The 18,290-nt window shown below is 36.7% G+C and overlaps 1 protein-coding gene across 4 annotated transcripts in view; it reads left to right on the top strand.

Annotated features, from left to right (window-relative positions):
* Positions 1-18,290, top strand: part of ABI3BP (ABI family member 3 binding protein) — a 268,734-nt gene that overhangs the window by 151,519 nt on the left and 98,925 nt on the right. Inside the window, exons 23-36 of one of the 4 annotated variants that reach the window (XM_047723248.1) lie at positions 370-417; positions 1,489-1,551; positions 1,668-1,742; positions 2,446-2,493; positions 4,300-4,359; positions 5,171-5,260; positions 7,410-7,490; positions 7,911-7,970; positions 8,779-8,862; positions 10,262-10,321; positions 14,356-14,415; positions 15,234-15,323; positions 16,679-16,738; positions 17,543-17,626. The exons of 1 other annotated variant lie outside the window; for it this stretch is intronic. In XM_047723248.1, coding sequence (XP_047579204.1) covers positions 370-417; positions 1,489-1,551; positions 1,668-1,742; positions 2,446-2,493; positions 4,300-4,359; positions 5,171-5,260; positions 7,410-7,490; positions 7,911-7,970; positions 8,779-8,862; positions 10,262-10,321; positions 14,356-14,415; positions 15,234-15,323; positions 16,679-16,738; positions 17,543-17,626 — 963 coding nt within the window. The remainder of the gene's footprint in view (positions 1-369; positions 418-1,488; positions 1,552-1,667; positions 1,743-2,445; positions 2,494-4,299; positions 4,360-5,170; positions 5,261-7,409; positions 7,491-7,910; positions 7,971-8,778; positions 8,863-10,261; positions 10,322-14,355; positions 14,416-15,233; positions 15,324-16,678; positions 16,739-17,542; positions 17,627-18,290) is intronic. 2 more of the 4 variants (XM_047723232.1, XM_047723222.1) reach the window with 2 other exon arrangements.

Raw genomic sequence — 18,290 nt, 5'->3', positions numbered from 1 at the left:
TGATATGATAGCTTCCTACTACCCAAATAGCTGGGCTTTAAGAAACCGTATAGTTGATTTTTATATTTAAGCATCTATCCTTCTTATGTTTATGATATACTGTTATTTTTTATTTGTAACTATTAGGTACACACAGCAATAGGCTGGCCCACAAGTGGATTATTAAAGTAGGGCACCCTAAAAGTCTCACTTGGGATGCATCTTTATGGCAGATGGGGTGTGGGAAAGCAGAAGGAAGGGGGTGAAGGGGAAAAGTAAAAAGGAAAATCACATTCAGAAAAAATAGGGCTTAAGAATGAGGAGTAATATTTCCTTCCTCAAGATGCTGCTGCTTGATATAATTAGTGTTCTTGCTTTTTGCTTCCATAGTTCTGGAACCTGCTACAGTACCCCTGGAGCCTTTGGTGCCCACAATCGGTAATTCTACTGATCTCCACTTGCTTTCACGGAATGTCACTTTTGCTTTTCCTACTTTCCACCCAGGCATGACTACAGTTTCACCACACCATCATAATTTCATTCCATGCTTTTCCTTACATTTCCTATCTGGGTCCGAAGAGCCTGAAGATAGTAGATTTCTAGAAGAATCCTACCTGTGTTCTTCTTTAAGGAAAGTCTGTGGTCTTGGATGCAGCTTCCTGGTTCTGCACAAACCCTTTGTCCTTCCATGTCCTGTTGAGAAAACCTTTTCCTCTTTCTCACACAGGGACTTCTGTGCTCATCCTGGACTTGGCAAATGGTGAAATTTTATTCCAGTGCCATGATTATCATTTCATTGCTTTACTCATTCAACTTTTAAGACCTTTTCCCTCTTAAAAAGCTGCATGAAATAATGGCTTCTTCAGCTTTCTGTTTCTTTGAAGAATGCTTTTGAGTATATTTTGAAAATGAAAGCCATAAACACCGTTCTTGTTCCAGGGTCTAATAGGAAAATAATGTGGTCTTTGTAACTTGAGAACATTAGTAGTCCCAAACTTGTTTTATTGTTTTGGGTACTAATGCTATTTGACTATTACTCTTTCATGAAAATTTCTCAGCATTCATGGTAAACCTGCTTTACTTTGGAAAATTCCAGAAATCTGTAGCCATGTGAAATTCTGTATCATTTAGAGTGTTTATGGATTATTTTCTAGGTCTCCTACTAAGCAAGTTTCAAATTTCCACTTAATATTTTTATGCTGAAAAACCTTAGAGTTAAGAAATGAAACTATTATACTTGTCATCTCTGAAATTACTTCTGTAGAAAAAAGTCTTATCATCGTTCTCATTTCTTTGCTCAAAGGTACATTTTGAACATTTCCTAAAGATTTTTCCTTTCTGAAAAATTAGGAGAAATGGACATATTTCCCACCCTTCCCATACTCCATGAATTAATTTTGTTGTATATCCAGTAAATTTATACAGGATCTTTGCTCAAGCCTACATGTCTTTAATTATGACAGTTACGGCCATGACAATTATTGCTAATTTTTAAACCTTTCTCTTTAGCGTCAAAACCATCCAAAAGACCTAAAACCACACGTAGACCAGATGTACTTCAAATCCAGCCTGGTAATCACTACTTTCACTGCCTTGATCTGTAACTAGGAAAATGGTGTGTAAGTAACACTAATCTTGACATTCACAGCTCTGCTATGACACTAATTACAGGAACTTTTTTCCTTCAGATTCAAAACCACCAAAGCAATTACTTCCTAAACCCCAAACCCCAGCACAACCAGATACGCCACCAACTAAACCCGGTAAAAGTAATTTCCAGTGCTTTAGTTTAAAAAGCTTTTTCTTTGGGAATGTTGTTGAAAACTTTTATAATTTGCCATACTGTATGAAGCATAGAAACCCAAATATGATTTTGTTCATTACCTTTTCAAAGTAACCACATTAATTGTTAAATGAACAAACCAATATGTAGAAAGTTAGTCAGTTTCACATCTGATAGTCTGACAGTTTCCACTTTCTTAGCATTTTTAGACTTTGTTTTCTGAATTTGGGTATGTAATGAATAAAAGCCTGATTTTTCTATATCTGGAACATATTTGAAAGTGATTTTAGCATTCACCACTAGATAAGACTGGAAAGGCTGACACCTTGTTCATGCTTTGTAGGCAATAATCAGAGATTGGCTTCCTCTAAAATACCTTAATGGCATTTTAAACAGCAACAATTACCTAAGTGATTTTCTATGAAGTAAGAAGATATTTATATAATAGTTCTAAAAATTCAACTGCTTTGCAATTGAAAATTTCTCCTAAGGTTCCAATTAGTACAAAATTCTGATTTAGTAAGAGAGTATCTCTTATAATAAATAAGCTTATAAAGAAGGCAATTTATATCAACTTAGAATAAACCACGTTCTGTATCTTATGCATTAAACATCAGTAAGCACCAGGAAGTTTGGACTTCTTTATTTTTCTTACTTCTATCTGTTTATTTTTTATGATGCAGTCTTTGAGCCTGTTACATTGGAGACCGAAGCTCCCTCCCCAACTATAGGTAATGAGGTCTTCCTTCATGGTTGATGTCTCTCTGAACTCACCCTTCTCATCTGTCATTAACTGTATTCTCTTATGTATATGATGCTCATTGATCATTTTATCATTCATTTCCAAAACATTGTTTATTATTTTTAACAGGGAACTTTTCAACATCAAAAGGCATTCTTACTTCTGCTGCTCACTTTATAACCCCTGAATGTCATTCTTCCTTTGATCACCTTCAGAGGCATTTAGATTGCTTGCAGCAATGGACGCTGTCAAGGATTGCAGGGGGCTGAGAGAGCATCCATCCTGCAATCCAGGAAATCTTTGAGATTTCTGCTTTTATGTGTCTGTAATTTATAGTTATGGGAGAGGAGCAGTTAAAAAGATGGTTGGGGCTGGAGGCAATACCCAACTGTCCCTTTCTTGCAAAAGTCCTTTCCTCTTTGATTCTCTACTGTTCAAATGCACCTGGACATTTCTGCCGACAAATTCATCTTAGACACTGATTTCCCAGGCAAAACAAGGATTTCCTTTTTTGTCTGAAGGCAAACAGTTTTGAATATTGTTGCATCCTGTTGTGTTCACTTTCTCCACCTCTCCTGTAGGCCATGTTTTCCATTAATTTAGAAGATGTTGTCAGATGTGGCTTCAACCAACTCTGCTGGTATCTTAGTCAGCAAAAGACAATCTCTGTACAAATGTTTACATGATAAGATCTTTAATGTTACATTTAGTCTTTTGGACTTACTGAAAAATAGAGATACCAGTTTAAATCCAAGGAGTTACAAATCAGAATTTCATATCTATGCATAATTCATTCATTTCAGAATATTATAGAATTCTAGGAATCCTAGACAAAAAGTTGAATTATTACTCTTCAGACTTTTTTCTTAATTATCTCTGTTGCCTACTTGAATAATTATTTTCTTTTTTGTTGTTGTTTTTTAATTTTTTATTTTTTATAAACATATAATATATTTTTATCCCTAGGGGTACAGGTCTGTGAATTGCCAGGTTTACACACTTCACAGCACTCACCATATCACATACCCTCCCCAATGTCCATAACCCCACCCCCCTCTCCCAATCCCCCCTCCCCCCAGCAACCCTCAGTTTGTTTTGTGAGATTAAGAGTCACCTATGGTTTGTCGAATAATTATTTTCTAATTATTCATTTCAAATAAATGAATATAAAAAAGGAGAAATAGTAAGAAATAATACCCCATTTATTATGAGGAAAAGCCCCAAGTTTATCTTTTGTGTGACTGTCACACATCTCCAATAAACAGGCTAATTGAGAACATTTTTAAAGATTCTCCTCACCATCACAGTTCCTCAAAACAAATACCAGTGGTGGTGAAAGCCTTCCAAATACTAACAGAAGCTTTTGCAGTTTTTTTTTTTATTATTTTTTAAAGATTTTATTTATTTATTTGACAGACAGAGATCACAAGGAGGCAGAGAGGCAGGCAGAGAGAGAGGGAAGCAGGCTCCCAAGCGCCCCTGCTTTTACAGCTTTTAATAGTAATTTAAATATTAGACAATAGAGATGTTTTTGGAACCAAGTTTCCAATGTAGTTGGAATCAGATAATTAAATACAGAAAAAAGGCCTCATAGGGATGCAAAATATAAAAGGTATGCCTATTTTGTGAGATAAATGGATACCAGAGTACAGCCAGTAATTGACACCAAATACTATTTTTACAGTGTTCAGAAATGCTTTTTAATCATTACAGAGTAAAGAAGATTCATTTTCAAGATAATTTTCCTTCTTTTTGTACAGTTCTTAAATTTCTGTTGTTTATTGCTTTTGGTCAGTTCCTGCCACAGACCTTGAACCTGTAACTCTGAGAACTGAGACTCCCATGACAACGTTGGGTAATGATTTTTTATGTCTTAAAGCAAGTGCATTTTCTGTCCATTATCTAGTCCATTCTGCTACTATCTTGGTCAAGGGGTTCTCTTTTTCTAAGGTTTTCCTCATCACCCTCTCTTGTCACTCAACTATATTCTTCACTTTGAATATTGAAGATGTTTAAAGTAAGTTACTTGGTTAGTTACTTGGTTAAGCCTGTATGCAGCTGGTATAGAGCATCCATCTTCCACATTATCCAGTTTCTTAGTGCTTTACAGAGCCTCCGATTCTGCTCAGTGTTCTGTGGTAAAGCTAAATTTCAAATACAATTAGGAGTGCCTGCTCTATAACATCAATTTTAATTCTGCGGACATTGACAGAAGGTTAAGATAGGCAGGGCATTTTTATTGTCTACCAATGATTTTAAGAAATGAAATGTACTTATTCTAATGTTTAATGGGAGGTATGTCTAAGCCAAATAATTTCTAAGTACAATCTCTCCAAAGCAGGTAAGCCTGGGTCCCTCTCTGATACGGACATGTTATGTTTCTGGGATCAGGATCCTTTTTGAAAATCTGACACCAATAATAATAAGCTTTTTGGATTGTTAGAATAATGTTATATATTCTTTGTCAAAAGAACTATCGGTGGACCGGATCCCCCCAATTTTCTTGCATATAGATGACAAAATTCCCAAACCAAAGAGACAAATTTATTAAGTCTTAGAAAATCTAGCAAAACTTTAGCAAAACTTTAGAAAACCTAGACCCATGTATCATCCGTTCTTGTGTATCTGGAGTTATAAGACAACATTAACCAGTTTCCTTTCTTCAGCTCCAAAAACTTCACAACGACCAAGGACACGTCGTCCACGTCCCAAACATAAATACACACCGAGCCCAGCTACATCTCAGAGCAAACTAGGTAAATATGTGGTTCCTGGTGCCTGTGGAACCCCGTGGGATATGATTTTTGGGTGACAGTTTAACTCACCAGCTAATAGCTCCTGGGACCCTTCAGTGTGAAGGCCTGAGTAATAAGAGCTCTGATTAAGTCCCTGTGATTTTCTTTTGCTTCTCGGTGTCTTCTTGGTACCTTTGTATTTGCTTTCTCTGAAAAATTATATTTTCTCTTTGATTCTGGTTTATCAAAAGCTTACTTAGTTAAGTATATAGCTAGCATATTTAGTTCACTTAGTCACACATATTATTAAGTGCTACATTAGCATCTGTGAAAAATAGAAATAACAAATGACTTCGTTGAGGAAGGAAATTTCTCATGTAGAAACTGTTCATAAATAGATATAAAGGAATATGGGCAGAAGCAACATATTTATTGAGTTTTACCAGCTGTCAGGCATGTAGTTAATTTTTAGAGAAGTGAAAGATTCATGAGCCGGTAAGCATAATGAGGACCTCGAAATTTATACAGCTTGTGGATCGGTTGTAGTGATAGACAGGAATAATATAAACAGAGGTGGGGAGGTACCAGATGTGTTGATGATAGCAGAAGAGTAGGAATTAGAAGGGCAACCTGATTGGGAGAAGAGGAAAAGACAATGTTCACTTAGCAGATGCTCAAAAATTTTGGTCAGTGATGCTACTTTTAGATGGGTCCATGAAGAAGACTTTGAATGATTGATTTCAATGATAAGATTCACAGCATACTCTCCTATCTTCCTGTCAGGTCTTTTCTGCACTGATAACAGAGAACTGCACTGACAAGTTTTGCATACTGAATGACCCTCCGTATCTTGTTCTTTTATATGACTTCAGTTGGACAGAAGTCTTGGTCTTTTTCCAAAGCAGACTCTCAAAAAAAAAAAAAAAAATCATCTGTTCTTGTTATTCATTATAGTATCTGCTTAAAAATATCAACTATTTCATCTGTCATGATCTAGGGCCTTTTTTTCCCAATAAATTATACCTTCACATTCAATTCTCATAATTTTTAATCATAATGTTACTAGACAGATGCCTAAAGATTTTTCTAAGCAGGGTTTTTTGTTGTTGTGTTATCAGATAATATAAAAACAAGAAAGGCTTGGAGCCATGTGGAGATACTAAGGATATAACCATTTCATAAAAACAAATATCTTTGTACCCTCACCTCAGAACTTTAAAATTTTTGCCTTTTGGCTATAAAAACAGTGGCACACAGGTGAAGTTCATTTTCAAGAGCGTGTGAAGACTTTTCTCATGGGTTTAACATTTCTTTTTTCAATTACTTTTGATCATTGCTTGCTACAGACTCTGAACCTATTACTCTTGGGACATATTTAGGTAATGATCCTTTATGTCCTTTAGCAAGTGCTTTTTCTTATTCACTGTCAAAGTTCTCTGTGGTGCGATATCGATGATGTTGTCATAATTTGTTATCATCCCATTACAGTATTCAGCTTACAATATAAAAGCCTTTCTAACAGAAATGTGTACGGACTCAGTAAAGACCACTATCTGCCCACATCCCAGCTTAAGACTGCATCATGTCAGTCTCAGTCTGTTTAAACAGACTGTTGGTTAGAGCTAAGGTCCGAATATGGTTCTCCATATATCCTTTCCTTAGGCCACCAATGCAATCGATTATGATACCATGAATTTTCTTTAGGCATCTTATTTTCTGTATTTGAAGTTCTCCCTAACTTTTCACTTCATGGGTGTTTCAGCACATTTTGTATGCTTAATCTAGTGAGTTACCAGGTGGAAAATTTGCCCAAGCCTAATCATTCTAAATTATAATTAGAAGTGAACACTCTAGCGTGCTTTGAACTTCTCTCTCATCATCATATTTTAGGAGCAATTTGTAACCAGTTTTGGATTAGGAACAATTTTCAAAGAAATAATGGTTCCTCATCTTTATTTCTTAAACATAATTGTATTATAACTTTTAAACTTTGACAAACTCTCAATTTTAAAAGGAAACCTATTAATATACCAAAGGAGGAAATATCAAACCAAAGTAACAAAGCTTTCTTCACTCAGACTGACAGATTTTAGAAAGCTTAGCTATATCATCTTATTCAGAGTTTATGGAACCATCAACATTATATTAACCCTAAATTTTCTTCCTTCAGCTACAACAACAAAGAGACCTCGTCGTCCACGCCCCAAAGCTAAAACCACACCCCATCCAGAAGTACTTCAGCCCAAATTGGGTAAATATGTGGTTTCGAGTTTAAGGAATTCAAGCAGTCTACCCCAATTGGGAACCTAAATTCTGAGGACACCTAGTCTAATATATCATCACAAACAGAGGTTCTTCCTTACCTTTTTATACCAAATGCCATTCTTTTCACTAAGGACTTAGTCTCTCACCAAATGTAGTATTAGCTTCCTTTTGGCAATCTGTAGTATGTGTGGTAAACAGACCCTAGAGTGATCCGCTACTCCCCACGCCTCTCTCCTCCCACTCCCATAGTTCTGCCTCTTGGTATTAAACATAGTGTAAGCCATCTTTTCCCTGCTCTTTCCTCCTTAGAAGGCTTAGAAGCATTATTTTTACTGGGAAAATGAATTTTCTGACATTTCATGCACTCACAAAAATCTCTTTGGTTTCTCTCATTGATTTTGGTCAGTTCCTACCACAGTCTTTGAACCAGTTATACTTAGAACTGAGGCTCCGGTGACCACACTAGGTAATGACACATTTTGTCCATCAGCATCTGCTTTTCGTGCTCATTTGAAACCCATTTCATCACCTTCATAACCACAGCTGCTTCTGCTTCACAAGACTCGCATGTCATCCTCTATTATCATTCAGTTGCTTCTTAATATATTGAAGAGCATTAAAACCACTCATTTATTTTTAAAAGAGCCAAGTATGAACTAAGTCTAGAATATGTGTCTGCAATGTAATGCATTTGAATTTATAGCATCTCACCTCCATGTAACCTATTAATCACATTTTTTGTTGCTGAGTTTCAAATATATGGGGTTTGGGGATTACGGTATCTATCCTTGATCTAAATTAAATATTGTCACAGCTCTTACAGTGTGACATAATTCTTGTGGAGATCTAAATTCTTACATTTTTATTTTGTGCATGATTTTGTTTTTTGTTTCGCCATTTTAGGTAATGATGTGGTCTTCTTTTAGTAAAGGGTGAAATAGAAAATGTGCTCAATGCTAATAAATTTAAATTATAAGTGCCATCATTAGTTTAAATTCACCCCATACTTTCTCTACCACCACCATAACTCAGTAAAGGTTTGGAACTTTTTTTCATCTAGAGGTCCTTGTGAGAATATCCTTGGTATATAAACGCCTGTTTCTGTGTGACTTTTGTCTTTCAGAATAGTGTAAATCACATAAAAGGCAGTTGTTAAAATGGAAGCATGTATTTTAACCTCGAAGGAAAAATTTTCTGAAACTTCAGAATTGAGAACAAGTATACTTCTATCCACACTAAGAACACTCTGTTAACCTGAGGTTTTCTTCCTTCAGCTCCCAAAGTGTCTCAGCAAACTCATCATCCACCTCCCAAACCTGACACCACAGGGAGTCCTGAAGCCCTTCAGACTGAACTGGGTAAATTGGGCAGATCCTGGTGAAGCCCATCCTGTAGGTTCCAGAGAAAGTGAAGGAAGAATTTAGAGTTAACAGCCGCTTCTACTCTAGAGTAGCCTGGGAGAACATGGTTGGGGGGCTTTAATTTAGGTGGCAGTATGAGGGATATTTCTTATGCTTGTGAATTAGAATCTTCTCTCTAAATGTTTGATTTCTCATTCAGTTTTATTCATCCTTTAAATATTGAAAGTATGTGATGGAATGAAATAGCTACAGAACAAATTATGTTTGGGTAAATAGGAAATTGTTGTTGTTGTTATATGCCAGGCACTATAGTTAGTACTTCATTTTTTTCCCCATTTTTTTCCACTTTTTACAATTTGAATTCAATTAATTAACATATAATGTATTATTGGTTTCTGATGTAGAGGTTATTTCTTGCTAACTACAAAGCGAAGTCAATACTAGGTAATGAAGCTCTAGGGCAGGAGTTGGCAAACATTTTCTATAAAGGGCTAGAGAGTCAATATTTAGGGCTTTGTGAACATATTTGCATATTTTTCTTTTTTTATTTTACAACTACTTAAAAAATGGAAAAAATTGTTCTTGTGTGGGCTATATGAAAATAAGCTGTGGGTGAGACTTGGTCTATGACCATTGTCTGTCAACCCTTGGTTTAAAGAAACAATAATCAGGGTGGGCCAGTAGTTAGGAAGGACTGAATGTTGTAATCACCGTAGATGTGGATGGCTGGGGAGGAGGCAGATGGAGAAGTACAAACAAGAAGGACATATGCAGAGGGCCAGTGAGGAGAAGCAGAGGCTTCCTTGAGCAGTTGAGGCTGTCAGGCTTCTAAGTCTTGATCAGAACATTTCACTGAGGCTGCTGCAGCTAAATGGGCCCAAACGATCAGTTGAAAATGTATGTTGAATATTGCACTTAGGAGTTTGGATTTCATGTAGGACTCAACCAGTATCTGTATATGGTCATGCTTTCCCTGCTTACCCTGCTATAGCTCAGACTGAGTGCCCGTCCCTTATCCTGCTGTTTTAAGAGCCTAATCCTAATCCTAAAAGCCTAATCCTATTGGCAAAATTCGTTGTCTCTTTCCAAAAATGAGTTTTCAGCAAGCTTGGTATGGTCTATTTTGGTATGTTACTTATACTAAGATCATGAAAGAGTGAGACACTTCTGGGGCACTTCACAGGGACAGTTGTCTACTACAAAGATAACACTTACTAAGTAATAAATTAATACCCAAGTGCAGAAAGACTCCATATCCCTCAGCTCAGAACATTAGTAGTTTTTGCTTGGTACTCTAGATGCATTATTACTTAGGTACAATTATTTTTGCAGTTCTGAGATTGTATAAATGTTTAACACTTGATTTTTGGGTTTTTTTTTTGTTATTTTTGGTCAGTTCCTGCTACAGTCCTTGAAGCAGTCACTCCTATGAAAGAGGCTCCAGGGACTGCATTTGGTAATGCCACTTTCTGACCTTCAGCAAAAACTTCCCTGCTCATTGCCAAACCCATTCCACTCATAGCCACTCACTTACATTCTTTATCTTTGGAGTTGAACATGCATAAAACAAATGACTTCTTGTTCTTATGAGATTCACACCTGAATCTAGTTCGGGATATCTTCCCTCCCTGTAACTTATTTTAAAATTTGTTCACGCCACCTTCTATTTTAGGCTTAATCTGAATTCTCTGTTAAGGCAAATTTCATATATTCAAGTGAGCACCTGATCTTGATCTATGCTAACCAAGCAGTGACTGGGAAGTTTCTTAAAATATCCTTTGTGCATAGACCTTTTTTATCTGCTGGTTTTTTGTTAACTTTTAAGGAATATGTTTTTAATAAATTGTCTAATGGATAATGTGGTCAAGGATAGTTAAGTTTAAATAGTAAGCCACATCCTTAGGGTGACTCTGACTACCCCTTACTCTCAGCCATAGTTTAGAAATGATTCTTAACTTTTTAATGCAGTTGGGGGACTCTAGGAGAATATGATAAAGGGGTGCCTGCCTGCCTCAGTCAGTGCAGTGTGTGACTCTTACTCTTGGGGTCACAGGTTTGAGCTCTCATTTGTTGTAGAGATTACTTAAAAAATGAAATCTTTTAAAAAATGATAAAAAATACCAATCTTGACTCTCTGAAATAATAACTTTGTTTTTATGTCAATTTTGCCCCCCAAAGTATCAATAACAGAAGAAGATACAGTAGCATATTAGAGGCAAATTTTCACACTGGAAACATATATTTTATGAAATTCAAGAAAAATCTGTCAAGCTATAGAAAACAAATTTTTAAACCTCATAATTTGCAGAACCATAAACCTTAAAATAACTGAAGGTTATCTTTTTCCACTTCCAAAAACATCCCAAAGTGCATTCCATTCACAAACCAAACTTAAAACCCCTCTAAGTCCAGATGAACCTGGGACTACACCAGATGAAAGCTCTGGTTTCAGGATCCTGAGAGATTGTTACTGTTACTGTTATTGGCTGAAAGTGTAAACCCACATACCCTGTAGCAAGGGAATCATGAAGAGTCCTTTCCCCTTCAGGGCTGGCAAAAAGTACATCTTTGGAAGATACATAATGTTTCCTCTAGCTCACGGTAGTAGGAAACATGTTTTATTTCATCTTCAGGCTAGTTGAACACAGAACATTTTTCTGCATAAAAAGGACAAGGGGAGATGGAGAGGAGAAGAGAGTTGAGGGAAATTGGAAGGGGAGGTGAACCATGAGAGACTATGGACTCTGAAAAACGATCTGAGAATTTTGAAGGGGTGGGGGGTGGGAGGTTGGGGGCACCAGGTGGTGGGTATTGTAGAGGGCACGGATTGCATGGAGCACTGGGTGTGGTGCAAAAATAATGAATACTGTTATGCTGAAAAAATAAAAAATAAAAAAATAAAAAAAAAAAAAGAAAGATGTAAAAAAAAAAAGCCTACAGAAAGAAAATAAGGCAGGGTGTTATTTTTTTAAATTAACACATAATGTATTATTTGTTTCAGGGGTACAGGTCTGTGATTCATCAGTCTTATACAATTCACAGCTCTCACCATAGCACATACCCTTCCCAGTGTCCATCACCCAGCCACCCCATCCCTCCCACCTGCCTCCCCTCCAGCAATCATCAGTTTGTTTCCTGAGATTAAGAGTTTCTTAGGGTTTGTCTCCCTCTCTGGTTTCATCTCATTTCATTTTTCCCTCCCTTCTCTTATGATTGTCTGTCTTTTTTCCCAAATTCTTCATATCAGTGAGATCATATGATAATTGTCTTTCTCTGATTAATTTATTTCGCTGAGTATAAAATCTTCTAGTTCCATCCACATCATTGCAAATGACAAGATTTCAGGTTTTTGATGGCTGCATGGTATTCCATTGTATCCTTATACCACATCTTCTTTATCCCTTCATCTGTTGTTGGACATCTAGGTTCTTTCCATAGTTTGGCTATTGTGGACATTGCTGCTATAAACATTGGGGTGCATGTGGCCCTTCAGACCACTACATTTATATCTTTAGGGTAAATACCCAATAGTGCAATTGCTGGGTCATCGGGTAGCTCTATTTTCAACTTTTTGAGGAACCTCCATGCTGTTTTCCAGGGTGATTGCACCAGCTTGCATTCCCACCAATAGTATAGGAGGGTTCCCCTTTCTCCGCAGCCTCGCCAGCATCTGTCCTTTCCTGACTTGTTAATTTTAGCTATTCTGACTGGTGTGAGGTGGTATCTCATTGTGGTTTTGATTTGTATTTCCCTGATGCCAAGTGATGTGGAGTACTTTTTCATGTGTCTCTTGGCCATCTGGATATCTGCTTTGGAGAAATGTCTGTTCATGTCTTTTGCCCATTTCTTGATTGGATTATTTGTTTTTTGGGTGTTGAGTTTGATAAGTTCTTTATAGACTTTGGATACTAGCCCTTTATCTGATGTGTCATTTGCTAATATCTTCTCCCATCCTGTCAGTTGTCTTTTGGTTTTGTTGACTTTTTCTTTTTCTGTGCAAAAGCTTTTGATCTTGATGAAGTCCCAATAGTTCATTTTTGCCCTTGATTCCCTTGCCTTTGGCAATGTTTCTAGGAAGAAGTTGCCGTGGCTGAGGTCGAAGAGGTTGCTAAGGCAGGGTGTATTTGCAAATTGAAGATTTGGGGGGTATTTCAACGTTAAATGTTAGACTCATCATATAAGGTCTTAAGGAAGTAAAGCGTCATTTTGGAGCTTGGTAGATCAGGGAAGGAGTTTAAGTCTTGATGTCACATCAGAATTTGTACAAGTGGACAGGTGAGAATGAATGAAGACAAGAAAAAAAAAATAGGATATATATAGAAGAAACCAGAGGGGCAGAGGATCTGCTTATTTGAAGTGTCCATCAAAAGCTCTTGTTGGTGATTCCACATTTGGATAATACCACAGAAAATTGACGGAGGGCTTGAATGTTCCATTCAGGAGTCCAATGTTGTTCTTATGAGCTTCAGAATCCTTTTCTTTCCACACTGGATGATGTTTTTCTGGTACTGATAGTGTATGGGTGCTTTACTGAATGCCACAGACTGTGAGTGGGTGCTCCTTGCCCAGTCCTCTTGAGTACCTTCCTTTGGACACAAGTCACAAGATCTTTCCAAAGCTGAGTTCTCAGCAAGGTCATCATACCCATTTTTGGTTATTTGTGTAATGGCTGCTTGGATCTTTAGGAACCTTTTCTGCAACCGTAATGTGATAAACATAGTAGATATCTTCTTTATTCAGCACCCACTAAAGTGCAAGTTAGTATTTTACTTGCTTTTCAAGATGATTAGGAATGTATTTAAGTAAAAGCCTAAAAATGTCCTAGAGTCCACCATGTAGATTCAAATAATCAAGCATGAGCTAGTTGAACTGTTTCCCTCTTGTGGTGCTAAACAGAGACTACAAGTAATGACTATCTCATAAGATGAAAAAGTCCTCAACTATAGTTTAGCCAAGTCTGGACCAAACAGTTGGTTTCCCTTTGTATTAGCTTGTTAAGGCTGCCATAGCAGCATAGACTGGGTGGCTCGAACAATAGAAGTTGATTTCTCACAGCTTTGGAGGCTGGAAATTTAAGATGATGTTATCAGCAGTTTTAATGTCTCCTGAGGCCTTTCTCCTTGGCTTGTAGATGGTCTCATTTTGCTGTGTCCTCAACATGGCCTTTTCTCTGTGTGTGAGCCTTCCTTGTGTGTGTCTCTATTCTTATAAGGTCATCAGTTATACTGGATTAGGGACCTACTCTTACAACCCCATCTAATCTTAATTGCCTCTTCAAAGCCCCTATCTCCCCTATCTCCAAACACAGTCACATTTGGGAGTTAAGTCTTCAACATAGGAATTTGGGGAGACACGGTCACATCCCCTTCATCTAGAAATAAATTAAGAGTCCTAGATGAAATGTTACACTGGCAAAATACATCTTGAAGTGAATTTCATAACTCCTTATACATTTTTTAAAAACCTCTTTTGCTTATTTTATTACTTCAGTTCCTGTTACAGACCTTGAACCTGTTACTCTTAGAACTGAGACACCTGGGACAACATTAGGTAATGATTCTGTGTCATTCACCAAATGCCTTTGTTGCTCATTGTACATTCTATTCAGTCTCCATCTCCTGCCTTTTCCTCTCTCATGAGACAGCCACCATCATCTTCTGTTGCCATTCAGTCACTTCATCTGACAAATCCTGAAGCCTCTTAAAAACAAGTTTCCTATTGTTTTTATGAGAGCTGATCTTAGCTTAATTCAAAACATTGCTTTCACTGGTACATTTGCATTGTCATGTTATCTCGTGCTTTGTTAAACAGTGCTCTCTGTTAAAGCCATGTTTAAAACAAATTGGGATCTTTTTCTTATTTAGGCTGATCAGAGGTAATAGCCATTCTTAGGGTCCTTTGTACATTTAGGTTGCTAAGTCTTTAAAAAACTATTTACATGGTATGTTTGTTTCTTTGTTGGTGCTTTAAGTAATGACATGTTTTATTACTAACTTGACATATAGGAAATTACCTAAATCCAAAATTTTAAATTATAAGCCTTTTCCTCAGTGTGACCCTAACTGACCCTCCCCTGCAACAGAGTTGAGCCTTCCTTCTCATTTTTTTCCCCAATGAGGAAATTCTGTGAGTGTTTAATTATAAGTGTTAATCTTCATGCCTTGAATGAACAACTCAACCACACACATGAATTTGCCTCAAAGTACCACCAATGATAAAAAGAAGACACATTGGCATAAAAAGATTAAAAACATTAAATAACAGAAAATTTCCTGTAACTTTTGAAAATCTGACAGCTCTTGGAAAAACTGCTCCTCAGAATCCAGAGCCTTAACTCCTAGAGTAACACAAAGCTTTTCTCTCTTCAGCTACTAAAACAACACAAAGACCCCATAGTCCATGTCCCAGACCTAAAACAACACCAAGCCCTCAAGTACCTCATACTGAATCTGATAAATGTGTGATTCCTTAGTTTAAGGGTGAATCCAAGTAGTCTATCCCCATGAGAACCCCAAACAGTGCCAACCTATTAGTGGCTCAAAGTGTGAGGTCATGACATGGTCAGTAATGTCTGCTTTGCCCAGGTGTCAGAGAATGTGGCTGGGTGCGATATATTTGGTGCTACAATATCTTACTCTATGTGAGAGTCTTCTCTGATATGCATCTAGTATATTGCTTGCCATCAACTTCCATTCAAATTTTAATGATAAATCTTCTTTATCAGAGCCAATATATTCTGTTCAAATAAACAAAAAATTATAAGTCCCTTGCATATTTCTGGACCAATATTGGTAATTGTGGGTGATATGCCAGCTGTGGGAGATTTTCTAAAACAGTAGAGTTGGGTACATGTTTGCATGATACATTAAATACTGACCTTGCAAAGGAAAAGATCAAAGTCAATTAGACTTGGACCTTGGGGTTACTACAGGATTTCAGTGAATGGAGGAAGAGTGAACCATGGCAGAAGGTCTATACGAGTAAGGTGGTAGGGGGTTAACCACAATGACAGTCCAGTGTGCCTGAAACAGACTGTCTTACTTCTAGATGGCCAAAACAAGTTTATTGATGATGCTGCATTTGGAAGAGTCCAGAGAGCCTACTGAAAGAGGATTTTGAGGACCTGATTCAGGAGCTTAGATTTGATACAGAGACCTCAGTGGTCTTTGATTTCTGCTTTATCTGGTCTTCAGCCAAACAGATGCTCTACTGAGTATTACAGACTGAATGACCATCTTTATTCTGCTCTCTTATGTGCCATGGTTTGGAAAGAGTTCTCAGACTCTTTCCATACATGGGTTCTCAGAATGATCAACATAGTCCACTTCAATGATTAACTTGTATATCTGTTTCAAACTTAAAAACTGTTTATTGTATCCATGTTTACTTAAACATAGTAAATACACATTTTCAGCTTCCACAGAAATACAGATTGAGATCAGATTTTTTTTTAAAAACAACTTCTTTTCTAAGTGTATGTTAGGTCAATGAATAAAATATTTTCTAGTGCAGAGTTATCAGAATCCATTAGCTAAAACCTAGGAGAATTTCATGTTGACTTCTTTAAGACAATCAAGATAGTTCAAAGGCTAAACCTAAGACCAAGACTATAGTTTGGCCAAATCTTCAAAGAACAACCATCTACTCTTTCCTTCATTTAGGAATGAAGGAAATTAATTTTTTAAGGAAGGAAGTTAATTTTTTTCTTTTTTTTTGTAGAAAGATTGGTACATAAGTAGGTTTGTTTAGATGTGAATGTTCTTACTTTTCATGTGTTTTAAAATTTCTTTGGTTTACTGTATTTGGGGGGCAGTTCCTGCTACAGTTCTTGAACCTGTCACTCTTAGACCCGAGACCCCAGGAACAACATTAGGTAATAATATATTATCTTTTCAACAAGACTTACTCTGCTTTTGTCAAACCCAGAGTTTCATTTTGCTTTATGTGACCATATGTCATTCTTCTTGGACATTCATTTATATTCTTAAAATTATGAAAACTCTTAAGTTTACCTGCCATTTTAAAGAGAACCAGTCATACATGAATGTACTTCAGAACATTTATTTGCCAGATAACCTATTTGAAATTTTTTCACATCATTTTTTGTTTTATCTAAGCAGTGTTGGTTAAAAAATGGTTCTCAAACATACTATGGCTTTTTACCTCTTCTCTAGACAGATAAAGCCAAGAAATAGCAATCATGGGGCCAGGAAGATCCATTTATTTCACATTTTGTTTCTACATTTTTTTTCTATTTGTGTGATATTGTTTTATTTATATTTAGGTAATGACATGTTTTTGTTTTAGTAGTTACATAGAAAGTGTGGAAAGATGGGAAAATTGAATTCTAAATCTCGGGTTTAATATGACCATCCTTCATAATACATTAAAATTTAGCAGTGGTTCTTAACCTTTCTGTTGCCCAATCAACCTGCTCTATGACACTTTGATTATAATTACTAATATTTATTTCTTGAATTAAAAAGGGATTTTTTTTTTCTTCAAAGAATCTTCTATGGTATAAGAATTATATACAGGGTATACATGACAAAAATCTCAAACTAGAAGGACACATGTCTAAAAGTTGTAGAAAATCTAGAACCATATTTTCACCTCTTGTTGCTTCCAGAACAGAGGTAATGTAGTTGTGTGATAACCCTAGAATTTCTTCCTTCAGCCTCCAAAACATCACAACAGACACGTCATCCACGTCCCAGACCAAAAACCCCACCAACTCTTGAAGCATCTGAGTCCAAACCAGGTAAACAAGTGTTCCTGGTTTAGAGTTGCAGTAGCCTAACCCAGCAGCGGCTCAAGAGTAATCCCAGTGTGTGGAAGTAACAAATAGGCCCCATAAAAGTAAAGATATGACTTGTGTTAAACAGCAGTTCCCACTGTAGAGATGGCAAAAGGAACACAGCAGGGGAAAATCTGTGGAGCAACTGAATGCTTCATGCTTCTAGAGTGAAGTCTTCTCTGTCACTGTGCATTTAATTAATTTCCATTTATACTGAAAATAAAACTTTAGAAAAATTGGGCATATTCAGTTCAAATTAACAAATAATATCTTTAGTATCCCTGGGTAATATTAGCAAATTTGGGGGTATAAATTAGGTGTGGGAGACATGTTTTAATCCTCAAACATGCAATAAGTTGAGAACAAAAGGCTTCATAAATAAGATAGAAGATGGCACTGGACAGCATGTATGCAAAGACAAGATCAAGATTGATTTCTCATTGCTATCAACAAAATGTATTAGGTACATAAATGTGTAGATCTGGAAAAGATAGATTAAGAAACTTAAATGGAGCCTTGAAACCACCGTAGTACATGGATAAGTAGAAAGGTAGGAATATGGGGTGCCTGAGTGGCTAAGTCATTAAGTGTATGCCTTGGGCTTAGGTCATGATCCCAGGGTGATGGA

Source organism: Lutra lutra, chromosome 1, assembly GCF_902655055.1.
Source record: "Lutra lutra chromosome 1, mLutLut1.2, whole genome shotgun sequence".
Taxonomy (NCBI): Eukaryota; Metazoa; Chordata; class Mammalia; order Carnivora; family Mustelidae; genus Lutra; species Lutra lutra.
The sequence above is the reverse complement of the archived record's forward strand: the minus strand, read 5'-3'. Positions and strand labels throughout refer to the sequence as shown.